Source organism: Glycine soja, chromosome 5 (assembly GCF_004193775.1).
Source record: "Glycine soja cultivar W05 chromosome 5, ASM419377v2, whole genome shotgun sequence".
In the NCBI taxonomy this organism is placed as follows: domain Eukaryota; kingdom Viridiplantae; phylum Streptophyta; class Magnoliopsida; order Fabales; family Fabaceae; genus Glycine; species Glycine soja.
The window spans coordinates 41764562-41788592 of NC_041006.1; the positions used below are offsets into that span (position 1 = coordinate 41764562).

At 30.8% G+C, this 24031-nt stretch overlaps 3 protein-coding genes across 10 annotated transcripts; all 3 read right to left on the reverse strand.

Moving 5' to 3' along the window:
* Window positions 1-3985: 3985 nt before the first annotated feature.
* LOC114413472 (probable E3 ubiquitin-protein ligase RHA4A) lies at window positions 3986-5981 on the reverse strand. Its single transcript, XM_028377911.1, has 3 exons — window positions 5583-5981; window positions 5301-5386; window positions 3986-4429 (listed from the first exon to the last, which is right to left on the reverse strand). The coding sequence occupies exons 1-3, from the start codon at window positions 5811-5813 to the stop codon at window positions 4126-4128; spliced, it is 621 nt and encodes a 206-aa protein (XP_028233712.1). The 5' UTR covers window positions 5814-5981; the 3' UTR covers window positions 3986-4125.
* Window positions 5982-11159: 5178 nt separating this feature from the next.
* Window positions 11160-13069, reverse strand: LOC114413474 (30S ribosomal protein S6 alpha, chloroplastic-like). The gene is made up of 2 exons (XM_028377912.1): window positions 12568-13069; window positions 11160-11644 (listed from the first exon to the last, which is right to left on the reverse strand). The coding sequence occupies exons 1-2, from the start codon at window positions 12970-12972 to the stop codon at window positions 11405-11407; spliced, it is 645 nt and encodes a 214-aa protein (XP_028233713.1). The 5' UTR covers window positions 12973-13069; the 3' UTR covers window positions 11160-11404.
* Window positions 13070-13794: 725 nt separating this feature from the next.
* Window positions 13795-22884, reverse strand: LOC114413475. 8 transcript variants are annotated; one of them, XM_028377914.1, is made up of 15 exons: window positions 22623-22883; window positions 22279-22477; window positions 22056-22142; window positions 21654-21728; window positions 21296-21393; window positions 20717-20960; window positions 19915-20012; window positions 19294-19534; window positions 18649-18765; window positions 18092-18154; window positions 17929-18018; window positions 17756-17811; window positions 16576-16725; window positions 16274-16371; window positions 13795-14035 (listed from the first exon to the last, which is right to left on the reverse strand). In XM_028377914.1, exons 1-13 carry the CDS (start codon window positions 22725-22727, stop codon window positions 16579-16581), a joined length of 1620 nt encoding a protein of 539 aa, XP_028233715.1. In that variant the 5' UTR covers window positions 22728-22883; the 3' UTR covers window positions 13795-14035; window positions 16274-16371; window positions 16576-16578. The 8 variants fall into 8 exon arrangements, with proteins under 8 accessions (XP_028233715.1, XP_028233719.1, XP_028233721.1 ...); XM_028377920.1 differs by lacking the exon at window positions 13795-14035 and adding an exon at window positions 15120-15576 and having other exon boundaries at window positions 22056-22130; window positions 22623-22884; XM_028377919.1 differs by lacking the exon at window positions 13795-14035 and adding an exon at window positions 15120-15576 and having other exon boundaries at window positions 17756-17808; window positions 22623-22884.
* Window positions 22885-24031: the final 1147 nt, after the last annotated feature.

Consider the following 24031-nt stretch of genomic DNA (forward strand, 5'->3'; position numbering starts at 1 on the left):
TAGAGAAAAAAATGTGTTATGGAAAAGCCTTTTAGAAGATTTGTATAGGAAATAGTTCATTGTGTGTCAGAATTAGTAATCTAACTCTTTTCTTTGAATATCGTAAATTATTTCGTGTTTGACTATGCTTATTTAAAGACAACAGTTTGCTTTTATCCATTTCTTGAGAGAATTTTTTTTTGAAAAATGATTTTTTTAAGTAGCTGTTTCAACGTTCAAAACATCTATTAATTAATATTTATAATTCGGGGCAATTAGATCCATAGAAGAAATAATATGAGGTATCTGTTCATTGACTTTTTTGTATGTATATCACTTTCGTTTGTATAATTTAATCTATCACTTATCAAAATAAATTAGTAAAGTAAGGTGGACTGCATGGATTCTGGGTATTGTATTCACTTCAATGAACGTAAATGGCTACACGTATTATCTTTCCCAAGGCATCCGCGAAATCTGTATGTTAGGGAAAAAGGGATGATGCATGGAAAAATGGGGTTATCATGTAGTATATATGTTTCTTGTTCGGAATCAATTCATTGACTACTTTTGTGGAGTGCTTAGGCATCCTCACAAGTCACAGACTCACAGCCCCAGGAGGTTCATTTTGACCATGCAAATTGTGGTTGGAGAAATGGAACACGATTTGTTAGATAATGGTTGTGATCACTCATCACGCTGAACTACGTACGCTTACATGTTTATTGTTCTAATACTTCTTTTCAACGCATGCAGCAGTCAAGTCTTGCAGATGAGGGAAGAATTAACATTTACTTTAATGAATTGAGCTTGGGTTTATATTAAGAGTGTGCGAAAAATCCGCTGTCACCCTAATAGATTCTGGTTAATGCAGATCTTGTGACGCTAAAAACAATACACTAAATTGAAATATTACACAAGTCAGCAAGCATTGGGTATTGGCCTCTTGTATATGTGGTGGTTTTTTATCAATTTTCCGATGATCCCTTTAAACTTATCCTCGATTTGGATTGACTCCAAACATGTCGAAATTTAAATTTAATATGCAACACGAATTTCGATGCTTGAGCGCTAACAATTTTTTGTTGCTTCGATCAAAATTAAAGCCTTTAAGAGGAATCAACCTCAAATTTATGAACCAATGCCCTTTTCTTAGACTCTTCACTAATAGTACTGTATAGGATTCATTAATCATTCTCACTAATGCCTGGTTGGAACATTTTTTGGTCATTAGTCATAAATTGAATCAAACTTCAAATTATTGAGAGAGATAAGGTCCAATACTTACAAAAGCAACCCTTACCCTTGCCAACAAGTAACGAATTTATGAGATAGAGACAATAAAAGAGAATATCAAGAGGTGTTTGGTTTGGTTGTCTTTTGTTTTCATTTTCACTAGAAATAAAAAATGATGATGAAAATGTGTTTGATTGGATTTCTGTTTTCATTTTCAATGAAAATATTTTTCCAAACGAACCAAAAATTGAAAACAATGAAATACCATTTTCAGTATTTTCACTTGAAATCAGGAATCTCATTTTGGTTAAAATAAAAACACGGTGGCAAGAAATATAGTTTTAAGCACATCTAAAAATATATTTCCTTTTGAAAACACATTTTCAGTGTTTTTATTTCTTAAAAGTAGAAAATAAGAAATCAAACCAAACATGTTTCAGAATTTTAATCTTTTAAAAATGAAAACAGTTTTCAAAAAATAAAAACAGAAAATGAAAATACAAATCAAACACACTCTTATTGCTATACACCGAAAGGGATATATATTTATAGGTCAACTTAGTTTGCTTTAAGTTATGAATAAAAAATCTATTAAAATGGATTGACTTAATCAGTTTTATAAATTATATTTGTCAAACCTAAACTAAACTAACCTAATCAACAATAATTTGACTTACATATATATAAAATATATGGATGCGATATATTTAATGAGAAAGTAACTTTTATACGAGAATGAAAAGAGTAAATGTGAGTCTTATATAGATGAATAATTAAGTTTTAAAATGTGTTTATGTGACTTTTTAAACAAAACTCGCATGACTTGTTTTAGTTTTGATAGTTTATGATAAGATACTTGTATTAAAAATAAATATTCCTACTCCTAATTTCAAAAATAATGTTTGAAGTGTATACCTCTAATAACGAGAGAAGAAAGCAAATGTTGAGAGTATAACATAAAGAGTTGGGCAAGTTAGAGGCCAGTCACCTCTAATTTACAATATATAAGTAGATTAGATTAGAAATTTTTTTTTATAAAGAAAATATCTTTTTTAATACAAATAAAGTTTGAGTAGTTCATGATTTTTAAAAAAAATACTATTTTTAGTTCATTTTTATTTTCACCAAATAACTATTTCAAATACAAAACAATTACTACAAACTATTCCATGTCCATTTTTATAATTTTAACATAAAAAGAATTATTTTAAACAATTTAAATAGAATACCTTATTTTAAAATAACCTCTTTACTCAATATATTTAAACATAAAAATTACTTTATATCAATTAATTAATTTGAATGTATTAATGGCATAAAAGTTTTTTGTACTATGATTAAATCATAAATTATTTATACATTAAATTTATTAACTTTTATAATAAATTATTCATAATTACTTTTAAAACTTATATATGAAATTATTTCTATTAGCTTGTCACAAATGTATATACATCCTGTTAAAATTGTTCAACTGAGTTTTCTGGGAAGATTACAGGGATAAATAAAATAAATAGATATTTCACACTAATATAACAATGAAAAAAATGAAAGAAATTTTTTTATATTAATTAACATATGCAAGTTTCAAACCTAGGTGCTTGAAGGTTGAAGGAAATGCTTCAAACCAACAAACAACTTAGGTGACGTTTCAGATCAATTAACATAATAATTTAGCAATCTTATCGGTGAATAATAATAATAATAATAATAATAATAATAATAATAATAATCTCTTAAAAAATAAATAATAATGATGATGATAAAGAATTATAATCATAATTAATTGTTAAAAAAAATCTATTTTAGGTACGTACTGCAAACACACGTATCTTTTTCCAGGTTTCAGTAAAGTCGCAAAACAAAGGCCTGCTTTTCTTTTAAGCAATCATTTGATGCTTTTCTTTTTTGCACGCTATTAGCTTATTCTCCTATCCCCAATTCTGCCCATAACCCAAGTAAATTCACTCAGATACTCTCACCACTTTCTTCCAAATAATGCGCATTACCATGATTGGCAAATGTACGTACGATCATCTAGGCTCCATCCAAATTCAATTAATGGTGGGGTACCAAAATTCCTTTCCAAATGCAAGGTTGCATATACGGGTAGGAATACATCAGGCCAAATTTTAAAAGGTATGAGGTTAGTCTATCATGAATTTTTGAGGTCTGAGCTTGGCCTATAGTCTATCAAAGATTTTTATTTTGGTTTAGCCTGTCTTGTTTAAAAGCCTAGTCTGTCTGATCGTCTTTTTAAAGTCTTTTTCACATTAAATCTTTAATATTGTTTTGCTCCGGAGGAAGTAATAAAAAAGTTAAAGGAAAAAGAAATGTTAACGGAAATAGGAAAAACCAATAAAAATAATGAGGAATATAAAGAGACACATGACTCACACCTAAATTATAAATAAAGTCTTATTTGATTATAGGAATAGAAGTTATGGAGCAGTAATGTGTAATCAAAGTCTGCTAGTTTAAAAAAAATTAATTGTACCCAAAAAATAATATAAATATATATTGGTACCCAAAAGATAATATATATATATAGGTCGACCTATCAGGCTTTTTAATAAGGCTAAGTCTAGTCTATTTAATTTAATAGGCTTTTAAAAAAACTTGAGTCTAACCTTTTAATTAAATAGGTCAATCCAGACTAGGACTTTATGTAGGCAAGGTCGTAGTTCCCTGTAGGCCAGCCTAACTTATTTTCACCCCTAGTTGCACATATTATGTTATGCATACCACAAACTAACCGAATATTCCAATGTAGATAAAGAAAGGCCACATTTTATTTCATACATTAATATTGGTTTTGAATATACAGAACTCTAGACTCATGAGGACCAGTTGAATGCCTCCTCCCCCTACAATTCAAAAGGTATTATTGTCTATTTATTATTTAATACATTATACATCATTCCCTTGAAAAATGGTAGTATTTGTGGAAGCACCAACTTCTTCTTGTTGATGAGGCAATGACAAGATGTGTGATGAAGAGCCTGAAACTCCACCTTGCCGTGTTGGGTCTGATATAATAGGTGGCGCGGGATTAAGGAACTTGGTAGAGGGAATGATGGAGCATCTACAAAGTGGACACGTGGAGTTTGATTGCAGCCAGTTACTTATGCAGCTTATATGAAACACATGCTTGCAATAAGGAATCTGTAGCAACTCTTCCTTCAGCTCAAATTCTCCTAGGCAAACACAACATCTGGTTACAGAAAAATTTCAACAACCTTTTAGCCTTCATTTCATGAATTTATAGTTACTAATATTAGCACAATCATATCCTTAGTTTTGAAATATTGATGCTCAACACTACTAAATTAAATCAGTAGCAGACAAGAGTTTGGATACGTGGGGAGGAAAAAGGATTACAGGGGAACAGCATAAGAAATTAATCCAAGAGCTTCCAAAGTGCAATCCAGCACTTGCCTACTAGAAATTCCCAAGCAAATGTAACCTATATCTATCTATCTTTAAAATTTGGTTTTTTTACTATCCACTGGGGTTACACGTGCACGAATTCTATATATTGTTTTTTCTTTTGACTTTATTCCTGGTGAGTCACCTTCAAATGTGCAAGTTTGGCATAAAAAAAAGGTCATTCTTCATATATTCTTTACACCTTATACTTCCTTTTTCCATATCACTTTTTATGAAAATAATGGATGTCATGAAAGGTTCTAAGAACTTTGGAAATCGAATATTCTGCTAAAAAATTTCAGCTTTTGAAGAACAACAAGCATTTGGGTATAATTTAGTAGAGATGAAACTACTGTATGGAAAATTAGCAATTTAAGTCCAGGGCACCTACTGTAGATACCCTATGTAATAGATAGAGATTAAAGCACAATAAGCAAAATCCAAAAAGAGAGATGGAAAAGAAACCAATAACTACACAGGTACACAGGCGGGGAGTCCTTTGGGATTGGAGGGAAATCCTTTTGCCTATGTGGAGGGTGTTCTTAATGAGGATAGCCTCAACATGTGGAAGGCAGCCATCTTTCAAAGATAATACAAACAAAAAGATCAATCATAGACATATAAAAAGAAAAAAGAATAGAAAAGAAAAGGCTTACACTGAATCTCCTGTTCTTAAATCCTCATGAAACAAAATTCTTGGAAGTTTGTCCAGAAATTGCACTGTCAGATCTAAACGGCAAGGCTGTGATATTAACAACAACAACAACATAGAGGCTAACATTAGTTTTTTATTCAATTACTGATATATAATGGATGCATGGTGGTGCAGTGCAGAAAGTTGTTGAAGCCAGCCACCTAAGCTAGTCATAGAATCTAGATCCCTTTGTTGTGTTGTGCAATTATGACTTCAAATTACAAAGAAATAAAATCTTACTCACTTGTGAAGGATAAGGATATGTAGTTTGTGAATTAGTAGTACTGGGAAGTATGTGGAGAGGTGGTGATGAGAGAGAAGAAGCCCTCCTTTTGAGGTAGAACAAGTAAAACAAAAGAACCAAAATGATGGAAAAGAGTATGGGAATTGAGAATATGAAGGCTTGGTAAAGTTTAAGCTGAATTTCTTGTGGATAGAGATGTTGAGAGGGAGGTGGAGGTTGTGGAACACCCATCACCACACCTTCAGTACTTCTTCCCTAACATTCACAGTAATTAAACCTTCTTCCACTGCCTTATATTTAGTACAGGTGCAAATGTATGGAACATATTAATAGAAAGATATTGTTGAATAGTAAGAATTGACAGAGAGTTGAAAATGTTATGCAATATTAGCTTTAGTTGAGCATGCACTACTTGTGATGATATGTTGATGGAACGGTGGTTTGCTACTCTAAGAGAATCGGGTTTGTTTGGTTCTTTTCTTTGTTTGGGCGGCAGAGAGAGACATCAAAAAATAAATGTTTGTTAGAATTGGTGATTAGGGAAAGGAAGATATTTACCAAATGTTTAAAATTGTCAATAGTCTATTTTATTAATTTTGTTAGTTGAAGGATTGAAATCTGGGAACTTTTTTTCTTTCCTTCTTCGTTTATTACTGGACTAATCTTATATATCCAGTATATTTATATTTATGAGATTATTATGTGTGACGTTTATGAAAATGATAATGGCATTAGTACATATTATGTGTTTTGTAATGGTGGAACAGGCCCATGATCCTCCACTACTAAGATGTGGACCCCAACGGCGAACGCCATGTATACTACTAAGAGAATTCTCTGTGTCATTATCAACATGCTAGTGCAAAATTGCATGTTAAATTAACTGAGTGAGAAGGTTATCAAAAGTCTCAAGAATTAGAAAAGGCTGGTTTCAAAATTAATAGTATTTCATTACCGTCCCGCTTGAGAGAGGAAAACCAAAAGTTAATTATGATTGTTGTAAAATGAATAATACCAACAGGCACTAGGCAAGTTGTTTACTCACCAAGTCATAAAATCAATTCACTTGACTGTTCCGTGGCTTGTATCGATCTTTATGAGAAATTCTTTTGTATTTTTTTTTTAAACCACATCTATTCTAACATAGGAGGCAATCTTGTTATATCTTTACAAAACTAAAAAAAATAAGACTTTATTTTAAAAAAAGCCTCTACCAGTTCAATCAATCTCACCTGTTAGTTAATTGTAACTATTTTAAAATAAGAAATAACTTCTTTAATGGGTTTTATTAAAATAGCAATTAAAAACCATTTTAAATACAAAATAAATAAATAAATTGCTTAAGTAATAAGCTTTAAAATTACGGAAACTAATCTCATACATAACTTAACTAATGAAACTAATCAAAAGAAACTTGTTCTAATATCATTTACTGGTCTTAAAAAATAACATTTTAATTCATTTAAATAATTAGTTTCATTTTTTAAATATTATATAGTAAAGCCGTTTATCTAAAAGAGAGAAAAGAAAATTTGGAATGATTATTTTAATAATAACTAGGAATTGCTACTATGTGTGAGATTAAATTTTTACTAGGTCGTAAGAAGAGAATAAACCCATCTTTGAAGAAGGTCCACTTATTTTATAAAATAAAATTGTAAACCTTTTTTTAATGATCATGTTATTAGTATGTTTACTAGTTTTTATCGATAATTAATGTGTCGAATAATTTAACTAATAATCTTTTAGAGATTTTCCCTTCATCCATGTTTTTCTTATTTATTATTTTTAATAAAAAAATATTTTCTAAAATAAATTAAATTATAGAACTTATTATTTATTCATTGATAATGTGAAATAGTTTTATATTGTCAATCAATCATAAATTATCATTTAAATTATTTTAAAACAGTTATTTTAAAAGTTAATAAATTTATGAAAAATTGTAATTGAATTATTAAAAGCCAACAAGTTTACATTCACCATGCATACCTCTTTTTCTCTAAATTATATGTATGGGTTAAACATCAAAATTAATATTTGATGGACTTAAATTCCACGCTACACCTCAAAAATACCAAAGCTGCCGTTGGAGAATTACAAATTAGCGTCACGTGATTCTTTTCTCTATGAATCCTGTTCACATAAGAAGAAGTCAAATACTTGTTTTTTTATTTTTGAGATTAAAGTAAAATACTTGTTAGTTACCATCCAAAGTTTATTTTGACTCTATATATTAATATACGTAATATTGTATTTGTATTTGTATTTCTTAAACGATGATCTTTGAAGTGATAATGGTAGCATGTTTAGATTTTATTCTTCCATGATGCGGACGAAAATGACATACTCTAAATCCTTTTGTCAAAACCAATATGATGAGGAAACACATTCTTCCTTTCTTTCTACTTTTATTTAACCAAAGGCGAGGTTTAGTACTTAGTGCCTTAGTGGTCTGTATGACTTATTCAAAGTCGAACAATTTTTCTTTAAACATGATAAATGACAGAACTTATCGTTGTCCCTTGCATCTCTGTTAATCTTCATATGTACTCAGAGATTAGTCTCCGGGTTTCGGATATCCAAAAATATTTACATAGTTTTTCAGTCAAAATATCAGTACAACGTTGTTACGTTGCATTAGGAAAGGTTATAATTTCGACATGGAGTATTATTTGGCTAAGAAAGTGGAGCATTATACACACACTATGTTTTGCCTAAAGAAAGCAAATAGATAGAAACAAAATGGTGATAAAATTGGTAAAACTTTAGTTTATTTGATAGGAGAAGAATGTGAAAGAAAGTGAAGAAAAGATTTTTTTTTAACTTGTTTGGTTAAATAGAAAGTAAAAAGAAAAGAAAAAACTTTTTTCTTAAATAGACGAACAATTATAAATTTAAAAGGAATATAATTTTATACTATAATATTAATATTGTTCATTTCTTTTATTTCCTTATTTTAATTTTTATTGCATCTCATCATATAACATAAATAATATTTTTTATTAATATTATTTAATGAGGATTTATTATAAAAATAAATAAATTCTCATTTTATCATTTGTCTCTCCAACTTGGCAACTTGCTAATTGTTATAAGGTTGAATAGATATTATGTCACAAATAAAGCATTAAAAAAATTAAGCATTAAAGTTAATGGGTGAAAATTGATTTCTATATATATATAAATTTTGTAATTCTTAGTAGAGACAATTTATTATTGTAAAATGAACATCACATCTTATTGCTTAATTTGGAAATTTAATAGTAAAAATATTCACATGAGTTTAATTTTAATGTTAAAACAATTGGGGGGGGGGGGGGGGGGGGGGGGCGATAGAGTAAAGCTTCAAGTTGGTTCTCAAAAGTTACACGCGTGACTGTATTAGTCTTTCAAAAAATTTAATAGTCTTTTGAAAATTTAAATGTTAGTATATTAATTAAGATTTTTCTATTACACACAGTTTCTGTGTATTCTTAAGAGACTAAAAACAAAAATAAAATAAAGTTTTTTTTTGTCAAATTAAGAAAAATGAATTATCGGTAATAACAAAAAATGATTCATTATTTTAGAAATTTCTACTTTTTTTTAATCAATTAACCATTATATCTAGTACATAGAATAGAAAAAAATAATAATAAATAAGTCCATCAATTCTACGATGCAGTTTCGAACTTGTTTTTTGGCTACCCCTCGTAGAGACCTACCTCATCCTATGTAAAAGTATAATGCACTTTGATGCTAACCTAATTAGGAGGGTCAAGGACTATGACACTGTGCACTGTTGTTGGTGGAACGTGATTAATTGAACCAATTAATTAAGCTCTTTTCTATGAGTGGGTTTAGGATCAGATCTCAATCTGAACACCATACCAGATTCTCTCTTGTTTCAGTGGGTGCAAAGAACCCTGCTGCTTTATTGTTCTACACATGACAAAACAATGTGCAACCACTTATGTTGCTCATGTTATATTTAATACTCGGAAGTACTTAGCATCTTAGAGATTTGCATATACAAAGATAAATTCTTGAGTAGACATTCAAATCATTAGTTTAAAGAAAAAAATGTCTGGTTGGCGGCTGATTCAGTTCATATCACTCTTTATAAGAACTTCTCACTTCAGTGTCCAAGATATCAAATGAAAAACGTGCAGAAAACCATGACCCATTTGACACAACACAACCTTCTAACATGACATGACATTTATTTTCCTAGTTAACAACAGCACTGCTGAATACAACAAATGTTTGGTCGCGTGTAAATCAACAACGTAATCACGAGATTTAGAACCTGAAATATGAAATGTTAGAAAGTAAGAAAGATTATATACAAAATGCAATGTGCGAATCTTACATTAGGAGATAATGAAATGTAAGTCATCAGGGTTGTCCTTCAATAAAATTATGCTAGTGTGACTTCCGGTCGACAATCCCATATACAACAACAACGTGCGCGTTAATTGATGGCTTGTTGAAGCAAACTGCACAGCTTTGCTAAACTATTCTTTCATTTCCCAATTACTCTTAGAATAGGATATATGTAAGGTAATTCTCATTTTACTTAGAATAGGATATAAGTTAGTTTTATAAGGTTCAATTAGAGTCATAATTTATATTTATATTTTAAGATAGTATTAAAGTTTAACATTTTAACATTTGTTATTGGACCTATTGTATTACTTACTTATTATCCGTCAACTAATTATATGACTAAAATAATATATAAATGAAAAATAATCTTTATCTTATTAATCAATTTTGTAAAGTTGAATTAGACTGAAAGTTATAATTCTAGAGACAAAAGTTCAGTATAATCCTGTAGAATACATAATATTTTTGTCCACATATTAAACTAGCATGTTAATACATTGAAGTTGATTAACACGATATGGTCCCTTAAAGTCACATAACATGGTGAAGCCATGGGACAAAAATTGTGAGTTTGATCCTTGCAATAGTTTTGAAAAATGAATTAGATGACTAACTCCACCAGTTATAATTGGGAATCGATGACGGGGTTGATCCAATCAACTTTTAGAATTGGAGCAAAAAAATTGGTCGAACAAGTTAAGAATATGTCAAAAGAACCAAGATAGAAAATTGATTTTAACTAGATTTTTATTATTTTTTCTAATTTTTTATTGTAATATTTTTTTTCAAATTAGTAAACTAAAAAGTGATGCTTGTATGAGATCTACTTATGGATTTTTTATTATTTAATTATTTATTGTAAATTTATTATAAAGAGTAACATTCACATAATTTCGTGCGTCCAAATAAATTTTAAATAGTAATAAAAGTATGTTGAAAAAATATTAATATACTATTCTTTACCTTTATATCTATATGAAATAAAATTACACATTATTTTTTTTGTTTTGACTTAAATATTAATATTTGCTTAGTTCATCAAGAAAAAATAATCATATTTAGTTCACGTAATACATATTTATCTCATATTTCTTTTAACACTTACACCTGTTTGACTTTTAGACAATCAATTAAATGAACTCATACGTCTAAAATATATAACGTTAAATAATTTAATAGTTGCATATAAATTTTGTGGACTAGTGGTATGAAAAAATTAATTCACCAAAAAAAAAGTGGTATGAAAAATTTACAACTTGATTGCCAACACTGCACAGGGCATGGCAACTCTGCAGACTGCAAGTGATAGCACCTACATCTCTCTTTTAATTAAATTCAATCATGCTACAAAAATCCTTGAATCCAAATGAAACGGGGAAAAAATACATAATAACAAATGATACTCTATAAGCATCTCCTTCAAGGAGTTACTCGAGACTTAAAAAGAAAAACTAATATTTCCTCTTCCTAATTTTGGAACTCATTGATCGGATAACATTATCATCCGTTAGCATTGTCTCCTCAAGAGGGGTTATTGATTCAGGCTTGGTGAAGTAGGTGAACAGGAGGTAGATGCCATCCAAATAAGTGTTGGTTTCCCCTGCTTTGTTTTTTTTCTTGATGCTATATGCTAGTGGAATAACTCCTCTGTTAAAAACCTCCACATACATGCCACCTCCAGCAACAAGCACCTGCAAGAAGTAAAACCAAACGAATCTCCCATTATTCAATAATAGCACACCAAATTCATCAGCACACATTGCAGTTTAAGTCCAAGCTCACTATTATTACTTAAATTGCAACGAGACTGTCCCCTCTAATAACACACATAATCCATTAGGCTTCAACTTCATCAAATCAAAGCAACGTCATCAAATTGAGATTCCAATCATGTAAGATTTAGACACAATGAAAAATAATTTTAAACTAGAAATAGATAAAATCACTTAACCATAAAACAAAATGTAAGCTTATATGAGTTTTCAATTTCTTTTACGATATGAGAAATGTTAGGATCACACTCTCTGACGCACTCTCTTTTATTTGTTGAGATTTATTGAAAAATCATAAAATTCAATGAATCTCACATCTTATTTAATGATTCTTTTTTATGATTTTGTAGTTTTCAATTATTTTATTCAATAAGAAAGAGTGTGTTAAGAGTGCATTGCTAGCACTATTCTTACGAGATTAGTTAAAAAAGAAAAAAAAAACGCTTAGTTAAATCGTGTGATCCGTATCCATGATGTTCACTTGTGTATTGTAAGGTACATAGTCTCGTTATGATACAAATGGATAGGCAGCCAAAACGTATTGAATCGTAGGAAAACCGCATCACGTCAATCATCTGATCATAAATATATCCATAAAAAAGCATTTACAATGGTCGAATTCAAGGACTGAGTCACTGAAAAATGATCCCTCTCAAATGAAAAGATAAAACATTCAGCACAACCAATCATACTGAAGACAAGAGTAGTTTCCCAATTATAAAGAGATACAGAATCACGGAACAAAAAACAAATTGCAGACCTAGCTATGGGATATAAAGTTCAATTTGATTATCTTATGTTATGTATGAAAAAAGAAAGTTAAAAGTGTTAGAGAAAATGACCTCCTCGTACTTCTGGGTGAGTGCAAGTCGTTCATCCTCGGACATGTCGGGCCTCAAAACCATCATAGTCTCGTACTGTCTGAGACCCGGTGGGCATTGGGGTTCCTCCTTTTCCTCCACGGCCGTGAAGCCGGGTCCGCCGGGAGAAGAAGGGTCGTCTTCAGAGCCGAAACCCCCTTCGAAGAATGAATCCGAGAAGTCTAGGGTCTGGGCTCTGATGGAAAACCCATAATCGTTTCTCTTCGGGTGAAAGTGGAACCTTGATTCGGCAAACAGGGTTTTGGGGGTGCGAGAGAATGCGCCAATTGGAGAAGATACAAAGCTAGCGGAAGCTTTGGAGGAAGAATGTGGAATGTTGAGTGAAGAAGATGAGAGAGGAACTGAAGTGAGCGAAGACGATGCCATTGCTAAGCTAAGAAGAAGGTGTTGTATCCTATCACCCAAACAAAGAGATACGGATAAGGCCAACTGAGCGTGAGGGCACACCAGCGTAATTTAGAATTTCTGCGTAACAAACAATATTTTTTAGTGATTTATTGTTTGTCAAATACATGGAATTAATTCTTTCCACGGTAGTATATTTCATTATTTCAATGTAAAATTTGTAACTAAAATTAATTATTAACTTTTAAAATATTACACATACATTTATGAACATGACATGACCTGAAACGAACTTATCTTTATTTTTATTCGATCCAACTTTTTAATAAAGTTTTTGTTTAGATTTTAATCTAATCCAATGAAGAAAAGATAATATATGAGATGGATTAGGTGAACCCAATTGTATATACATGAATCATGAAATTAAAGAAATATAAAAAATAAAATCAAGATATATTTTGAAACATATTTTAAATTAAGCAATATCAATACAAATACAATACTACATTACATAAAATATTATTCTTTAAGTTAAGAAATATATCTTATGAATTACTGGTGTAACGTATTACAAATTTAAAAATAAAATATAAATTGAGAGCTTTCAAGTATAATGCATTACAAATTTACACTATACTACATGATAACAATTTTGAAAATGTCGCTCATTTTTTAATTTCGTGAAATTCTGGCCATCATTTTCATAAATCCCTATTCCAATTCGTGAAATTGTAAATATTAATAATTTTAATCGCTAACTTCGAAAAAAACAAATTGATTTTAGTTATTCTCTCTTCATTTCCATCGTTATTTTGCTCCAATAAATAGCATAATGAATAACAATTTGTAAAATTAGTGATTAAATAAGAATTTTTTTTCAATTCTTGTATTGTTTTGTTTAATCAATATTCTTTTTGCTTCGGCAACTAAACAGAATCAAGCCTCAAAATACGACTCTCAGCCTTAAAAAGAATGCCAATCATTTCGTTAATTCTTAATGGAAGAATCCAAGTGGATTTGATACGCCCCAACCAGTGTTTTTCAAGGCCGACCCTGCAATTAAAAAAATGCAAAGCCTGCATACCTGAAAAAGTAACATTTGTTAGAAATTTATAATTTCAATTTAATATTTGAGAATCATATTTTGATACAATTATATTGGTTATAATATAAAGTGGTCTAATTACGATGAGTCCATAAATTGGCAATTGTTAAACATATTTTCTATAGAGCAGATTATATTTTTTCCCTAATCTTTTTCATATTTTAAGTTTTCGTCCTTTGTACTTTTTTGTGATTGACCGGTCTAAAAATAGATTGAGCCGAACAAAGTTTTACTAGTTCTGAGTCTCTAGTTTGAATTACAAGAACATGACATGAATTTGTCTTCTTTATCTATTAAAGATTTTTTTAAAGGACTTAAATCACACCTACATAAAAGTCTAGCATAGCTTACAACTTACAAGCATATTTATTGATTTAATTTTTGATAATTTAACACTAAAATAAAGATAAAAATATGTATGTAAAGTTTTATAATAATCAAATTTCACTTGTTTATATAATATAAGCATATTTTTAAGGTTTAATATAATATTTATGATAACTTATTTAAAAATATATTTTACAATAAGATATAAATTTATTTTTTAATAAACTTAATTAAAAATTTTAGCTTAACTCATTTGTCATTACTCTTGACTATGATAACTTCGTACTAATACATAATCAGGAAAAAAATTGTGTAAATCAACATGATTTATATTTAAAAAAAGATAAATAAATGTAAGATTTTAATGTATTATAAAAAAATTAATATAATAATAAAACTAATAATAAATTATTATTTATAATTGTTAAAATAGACCAGCCTACTAGGCTTAGAAAGCCTTTTGTGGCTTAGAGCTACTTGTTTAACTAAATAGCCTTTAAAAAAAATCTTGATTTAACCTTTTTTTTAAAAAAGAAAATCAAACCCAACCTAGGCTTGATGTAAGCTAGGTTACAGGGCCTATCAAGGAATCTAGCCTATTTGTGTTCCCAGTAACTGGTCTTGATGCTTAAACTTTTATTTTGTCCCTGATTTTAGTTATTTACATATATTTTAGATGTTTAATAATGACTTAACACTTATTTTATTCTACTATATTTTTTGACAGCTAAAAGAATTGCGTGACTGAAATTTTTCATTTTTCAGTGGAACATTGCCATAGATTCAATTTTTAATGGGTAAAAATCAAACCCACAGTGAATCTTTAAACCCGAAATCCCTCATCACCTTCATTGAAACCAAATTCAAAAACACCACCATCAACCTTCACCGTCACCACCAAACAGAACTCGCAGCGGTGGGGAAAGTTCACATCGAAGATTGGCGACTCCACAAATCTTCCATAAATCTGCTCACCACCACCTTCATCACCGCCACGCCGCAACGGCCCTCCCTTCTCCGGCGCCTTCACCGTGTTTCAGATATGATGCTTGTCGACGACAAGGACTGCATCTTCCTCCGTGGGTCTCTTCACCACCACTGCGAACATTCATCTTCTTCGCCGGAACCACAGCACACCGCAATTTCGACCACGACATGACGGAGCTCCTTCTGGTCATCTAGGTTGAGACGAGCTTGAGCATGTAAAATTTTTGTGCATATATTAGAAGCCTTTTCAAAATCCAGTACAGATTTCTAGTGCTTGGTTTGTTTGGTTAAAGTCATCACTGTATAATGGGTCTGTGTGTTTTACTGTATTGTGTTGTTGTGTTGTGTTCAAATGTTAGAAAGCATTTGGATTTTTAATTGTTCGTGTAATAATTTGTGATGACTAAAAGTCATCCTAAAGTATTTAATTATTATAGTTATGTAATTTCTGACCATTTTAACTGTAGAATAAAATAATCATAAAATAAATATCACATCATTTCTTCATACTTAAAATAAATAAAAAAGAATAAAATCATGGAAGAAATAAAAGTTTAAAGAACAAAATCAATCAGGAAAAAGTGTAAGACGAAAATCAGATGTAAAAAATATTAGAGATCAGAAAATATAATTTACTCTTTTCAATGATTATTATTAAATATACTTTTATTATTACACCCCTTACTTGTCACCACCCCTCAAATTTCACTTCAAAAGTAAAAGCTGATGTACGGAGCTGCTGCCAAAACATGTAATGTAACCATGTCATGTGTACACAACACTAGAATTATTAATGATTATTATGTAAGTGATATATATATATGGCCAACACGAAACAATATACAACAAATGCCGCATTGTTTGGGTCGTCTTTAGATAGCTATGGCAGAATTTTTTATGTACCTGATTTTATTTCTTTGCCGCTGTTGGCGGATGTATCTTCGGTCTCTTTCTATAGAGGTTGTTAATTGTTACGTGATACGTCAGTGGGTTTCTTCCCACTGTTTTTGACCAAAAAATACAAATAAAAATGGCGCATCAGTTCATGTCAGCTAGGCAGGAAATGCTTTCTTCATCTCAATTTATTATGTAAGTTATATATATGCCCAGGTAGCGGAAGGTTGCAGCAAGAGTATAATGTCTAGGACGTTGACTTACCAGAAGTAATGAGGAAATAAATTAAGCATGAGTTTAAGATGCATTACCTGTTAAAATCCAAGGTCAAAGCTTGGGAATGTTTCGCTTTCACACGAGAACTCCTCACCACTCTTCCCTCCATTGGTAATGAGGCAGGGTTGACAACCAAAATCTGCCTCACTACTCATATTTGTCTGGGCATCCTTCTGCGAGTCGGACTACATATACATTTTAAAAAGACAATTTGAGACAGCTAGATATAGTGAGGGAAACCGTGTGATATTTTTTGAAATTTTCTGTAATATGTTTTAGTTTGCACAGATTTTAATGATTAGAAGAAAAAAAAAACATGAATTTAGGGATTCTAATCTCTAGAGTAGAAAGGAAAGATATTTTATTTTCTAAAATATAAGTATATAGTTTGCACGATTATTCAATGTCAATGCAATGATTAATGAAATCAATTCTTTCAATCCTAATTCTCCAAACAAAATACCTATTGGAAAAATTGCATACACAAAGAATAGTTGATGAAAATACACATAAAACATCATCACACAAAAAATAATATGATACAAAGGATTTACATGGTTCAGCACCATTCTACACGAAAAACTATAACATACTACTAATTATATCAAAACATGATTACAAGTTCTGCATAAACTTATTAAACCAACCCCAAATTGTGTATTATCTTACATATCCATATATGATATATTCATATATCACATCTAAGAATTATACAAGACATGATAAATATTCGCAACACAAGATACAAACACTACTCAAGTGATCACTTAGACGTTGTATATATAATATACTTCACTTTTCTCTGGGATGATTGGACCTAACCTTGTACCTATTTATAGGTTTTTAGAACTCCTAACCCAAAGTCAAGATATTTTTCCAATTCAAACTTTTTTATCTACCCAAAGTCACATTTTGGAAAGACGCGTGTTCTCCATTTGTTCTCTTTTTTCCATTTTTATTGTTGAAAATTTCAATTGCTATTCCCAACAATACCAGTGCATACAAAACAATCAAAATTCTTCGAACAAAGAACTTTTTCTCCGGGCGCCAAACAATGTTTGAGAAAAGTTCTTAACTATATGATGAACACTAGCACCTTAAACATAACATGTCATCGCTTAAAAGAAAAAACTTCTGCATGCTATCTGCAAGTAATATCAGGAGACTCATTTATGAATCACTTTCAGAAAATGCAAACAAAGAGAGAGATTATACCTGGTGGGACATGTTGACATTCTCGGTGAATTGGAAACTACCACCACTATATGCTGCTGCAGAACCCATTTCAAGCAGAGTCAACCAAGAGTTACTAACATCTCAATATCAACAGTCAAAACAAAGAACAGCTACTAAGAAATGTCCGATAATTCCATCTACTCTTGACTCACCTTCAGAAGACGTAATATCAAGGCATTTCGAAGTTGCGGCTGATTCCCTATCCCCAATATTTTGACGAGACCCATTGGACGATCGGCCTCCTATGGAAATCCCATATAATCAAATCATCAGACCATAAGGGACTTCTATATCTAGTTAGGTCACATGTCTTACCTGTTACATGGCTCTCCTGAGGCTTCAGGTTAGGATTCTGTAAAAGGGACATTATTTGATTGGCTGCGAATAGCAGAAATCAGTTGCGTGTAGAAATAATGAAGTAATTTATTAAGATCAGCAACCCAGGACACATCCTAGACTAGTCATGACGACGTCTCTTGTTGCAGAATAATCAGCCCCATGCAATTTTACAGATGTCAAAAGGACCTCGTTATTTATCTATTTTACAGTCGACATAATAGTATTACCTACTTGTCTGTTCCCTCTATTTTTCGCATAATTCAAAGTTAGGGATGCCATGATAATGGAATAATATCATAATATCAATTAAGTACATTTGAACGTAATTGTTTGAATTAGAAATCACGAATAAACTTAATCCTATTGTGGATATTCATATTCATATTTATGAAGAAAATCATTATCATTGATCTACAAAAGGCATGCAAATGAATAAAACTGAATCAACTTCCTATTGAAGACGGGAGGAAAAAGTAATGCAAATGAAACAGTAAGATGAGTGTCAACACTGCAGGCAATTAATAAGTACGAACCATCGCGTAAAGGCTTGATTGGTGGGGTTATCCTGTTTGATTTTATCTCTTCTAGCTCGGTAATCAGAGAGTTCAATCCTGAATCTTTCCCCAGACAAAGCTCATTTGGCGGTTTTCCTGCATGTTATAACCATAAACATTAAGAAAGAAAAATCGAAACATGTTGCCAGCTCATTCCAAATATACTTCTTGCTTCCTTGCAATTTTACTGATTTTAAGGTTTATAGTAAATTTTATGACATAAGCCTTCATATGATAAGAATTATTAAATAAGCACTTAATTAAGTTGTTTATCCAAACACATACTCATATATACACAGAGAACATAATTTCTTTTCTGCTTCCAGATCATTATTATTCAATATTTTATTTTTGTAATTAATTTCTGAGATAAATGGAAGTCTTTAATTCATAAAAGTTAACACCGGACATAGCTTAAAAGGAAAAAAAACAAACTACATGAGCAAAATATGTATACAACGGACAAGATATTCTAACTATCATAATGAGATCAAGGGCCAAGGGGTTACAATTAAAATGCAAGGGATAATAATGAATTTAAATTCAAATGACATGCACAGAACTAAATAGTAGTACGGACTATACGGATTGAAAAATAAATTTTTGAATTAGTCAAGGACTAACCTTTAGCAAAAGATGGATTGACCTTGTGAAAGCCATTTTGTCCATGTCCTAGTTGTCTCCTTCCAACATTATTGCCAGTCCCTCGTTCATTTAACTTCGCTGGAGAGTGATGACTTCCTTCAGGTTGTCCTACTTCTACTAAATGTCCATCAAAATATACTGATTCACCTTCCCTTATAACTTCATCTTTCCTTACAAACCTGCGTTCTATAGGTCTTTTGCTCAAATCATACAAAACAACCTGGAAAGAGAAGATTAAAGGAAGCATAATTAATAATCTAACTCTATGTCATACACACACACATACAAACACATATAAAGGGTGTGTTTAAGTAAACAACTTAGTTAAGCACTTATTTGACAAGCTTTTATTACATCAACATGAAAACTTACATCATAAATTTAACCATTAAACTTATTGAAATAAGCCAATAAGAACAAATAGGAGTCATAAACCCAAATAAACTCTGTAGAAGCTCATCCAAGGATTCAGTTTCAAAGTAAACAGAAATTAAAAACAAATCGCTGAAAGATAAAAAAGACACATTCAGAGACACATAAAGGACAGATTGAAGAGGTAAATGAGAAAATTATAGCATGTGTGGAAAGACAAAAGTTAACCTGCTTCCCAAAAGATCCACAAAGTTCAATGTGTAAAAAGCCATCATGATATTTCTTGGCTTTTTTAGTTAATTGTGTAGTATATAGGACCTGCCATTCTGAATTGAAAGGAAAGAGATATAAAAGTGAACACTAAATGAAGATGAAAACAATGAAGATAATCAAACCAGAAAACAAATGCAACCTCTGACATAATGGACTGCAGATGAAATTGATGTTCAACCTCAAGTATGAAGGAATCCATTAAAAAGAAAGAAAAGACCGAGGTCCACTGATTCACTAATTGATTTCAGTGAATATAAGTAATACTTTCCCAGCATATATACAGTTATACACATGTGGATGGCATGCTGCACATTGGAGCTTGTGAATTCTTACAACTGTTTGTTCAATTTATATTTAATTTTCTTACAACTGCTTGTTCTGTTAATTAAAAAGCATAAATTTTGTATTCTAAATCCACTATATTAGATTAACAAGGTCAACTAAATAGAACATCTTTATTCACCACTGTGATTTATAGAGCAAATCATGTGAACCACTAGCATGTGCAGACTCTACATTTTATCCCTCTTTTTCTTTTACCCTTTCTTCCTTCAATTTTAAATTTTAAAACAGGTATGATGACAGAATATAGCAATAAGAGAGACAGCTATATTATATGTAAGAATTGATTGGAAATATAAAAGGCAAATGATATCTATAAGCATCCTATTTAAAAAAACATGAAAAAGAATTTATCCATAAAAAAACAGCTGGCCATATATAACAAATTTTCATATCACAATAATTGTCTGCTTACCACTTTTTCCAACATTTACATGGGTATCGGTTTTGAGAGAAGTCTTCTGTCTGTCCATCTTCATTGCCTTAACATCAGTACACTTGTCTGCTAGAACATTGGAATCTGGGGTACAACTTCCTTGCTGCTTGCCAATGTCAATCAAATATGAATCAAATGCAATTGATTCACCAGATTTAATTACATCATCTTTCTTAAGGAATCTACTATCTAAGAGTTTCCTGCTTGTGTCAAACAGCATAACCTGAAATACACACACAAGGGGAGAATTGCCCATTCAAGAATTCTCTATTCATTGTGTTATTCATCGAATCCTGAATACAACTAATACGCGACTACTCATAGCAGCATTCAATGTGTACTTGGATTAGATTATTTTTATTCAAAAAACTTGTAATCAAAATCTTATTGAATGAGCTCTTGGGAAACAAAACTAATTGCTATAAATCACATCATCAGAAGGATAACAAATAAAATGGGTAAGAAAGTGTATTTATTAAATAATCTGACCTCACCGATCATACCCTGAAATCAGAACAAACATTGACTTTTTTGTAATGAAATATGTCTGACACTCACCTGCGCCCCGCTGGATCCATGAAGAACCAGGCGTAAAAAACCATCATGGTACTTCTTTGCCTTTTGAGTCACTTGTGTGGTGTATAGAACAAGCCATTCTAATTTGAAATAGAAAAAATTAAGATGTTTAGAAGATTAAAAAAATGGGAGTTGATTACACAAAAGCATAACGTCCTGCAATTAACTGTCAGTTTCATTATGTATCTGGACTCTGAATATAATACTATTAAGAGAGTGACAACACGTAATATATGCTGCATTCCCTTTTTTTTGCATTAGGATGAGAAACTGAACGAGGAAGCAGAGCAGGGTGTGAACTCAGCATGTAAATTAAAATTTATTTGTATGACACACTAACCTTCGGTACTAGGTTTTGGTGTTTCCTGACTGATCTTTGGTGATCCATACTTGAGCAGTTCTCTCTTCTTAAATTCTGCAAATTTTGCAACTATTATATATAATACCACTAAAGTGTAATCATGCAAGTAACTACAGCTAATAAACTATCACCAGTATCTGATGCACTCTAGATCAATAGCACAACGTTGAATAAGCAATGGCACACACAATGGGACTTGATAATTAAAGGAATAATGAATCTAACCCTCCTCCAGTCTCTTACAATGTGGAAGCCAAATTGTGACAGTTTGAACTTTTAATTAGTTGAAAAGGTCATTAGGATACTCTAAGAACATAAACATACTTTCACAACGTTTTAGAAGCCAAATCCTGGAGAGATAAAAATGATGTTATTATCTACCTCTGATAACTTTTTGTGAAGGACTAAGAGGCCTTCGCACTTGTCCAACATTCTCCTTCTCATTCATTTTGGAATCTTTTACACCATCTCATTAAACAGAAAGACATAAGCAGCAAATAATGATTAAAAACTCCAAATGCCTAAATTTTAAGAAAGAGAAAATGTATATCTCAAGTTTTCAATAATATATAAACTTGAAGAGAGACTATCAGAGAATTTAAACCAGAAGGAGTCCTGAATCTCGAATGATTCCTGAGTTTCCTATCAACATTTAAATCAGATTCAGGCTTGATGCCTCCCTCGGGATCGCCGACGTCAACAAGGTAACCTTTGAAAATCAACGTTTCACCAGAGGTAACAGTTTCGTCGTTCTTCAAGAGCCTACACTCCAACAATTTCTCGCACTCATCATACAGCTTAACCTGCACAGCGAGGCTGTTAGCTATTCCCTTTAAAATCGACTTCCGTGTCCGCTCCTCGTGAGAATTTGTGACTGAGCAATATCAATTTCCGATCCTATCGAACTATTGATTTCGAAAATTTAGGGTGAAAGAGTTGATAGAATACCTTGCCGGTGGAAATGTGGAGCTGTAGGAATCCATCTTGATACACCTTGCGTTTCTGCTTGATGTGTTTTGTGTAGGTCACTGTCCATCGTTTCGAGTCCCCCATTCACAATCACACCAATGGAAACTGAGTGCAGATGCGAACCATGTAGAGGAAAATGACGAGTCTTCTTCACTCTTCACTCGTCTTAGTTCCCTAACCTCTTCAATCTTTCATCGCCAAAATTTGCTTAGTGAGAGCGCGGGAATAAAAAAATAATAATAAACAGATTTAGGAGTTTAATTTCCATATACCAATCAAAATAATAATAATAAATAATTATAAATGTGGATGAAAGTTGTCTTTCATATCCTAGACTCTAGAGCTAGACAAACCTCAAGTAAGTCAATAATAGATTTTGTAGGATATTTTTAAATGACACTTAAAATGTATTTAAACCTCAACTTCTCTTCCTCTCTTCTAGTTTGCTCTCTCTCTCATAATATTTTTATTTTTGTTAATGACACTTACACGTTTTAAAATATGTGATATTGTGTTTATATTTAATGAGTACATTTAATGACACTTCCATGTTTTAAAATAATTATGATTTTGGTTTAGAAAATTATTTGAAATATTAGGGTTTGTTTGATTTACATTTTCATTTCCTATTTTCATTTTTAAAATATTAAAATTCTGAAAGCATATTTGATTTAACTTATTTTTTCTGCTTTCAAAAAATAAAAATACTGAAAATGTGTTTTCAAAAAGAAATGTATTTTTATATTTGCTTAAAATTAGTCACCCCGTTTTCATTTTACCCAAAATGAGATTCCTGATTTCAACTGAAAACGAGATTTTATTATTTCCAGTTTTTGGTTCGTTTGAAAAAATATTTTTACTCAAATTAAAACAGAAATTCAACCAAACACATTTTCATTACCATTTTCTATTTCTAGTGAAAATGAAAACAGAAAACAACCAAATCAAACACCCCTTAGCTTTTTACAATTTTTTGTAATATATGATATTGTGATTTTTTTAACCTGTCATGTAACTTAATTATTATATGTGAGATTGTAAATTGAATTTTTAAAATGTTTGTGATATATGTTTTAATTAATATGGTTTTAAATAAATTTAACTATGTTGTCTTCTTCATCCGGATGACTCCAATTAATGTTACTATAATTAGAAGCATATTTCCAAAATGCAGTCTCACTTCCACCTACAAATAAATCTTAATATAAGGTTTTTTCTCAAAAATATTTATGAAAACAGACATCTTTTAGTGTTATTTAATGTCCATTAATAATTTAAAACTATATACTAATACGGGTCTCTTCTATATACTATTTATGAAAAAATATTATAAGATTATAATATTATTTAATTAAATATACATTTTTCATCTGTGTCAGATATATCAT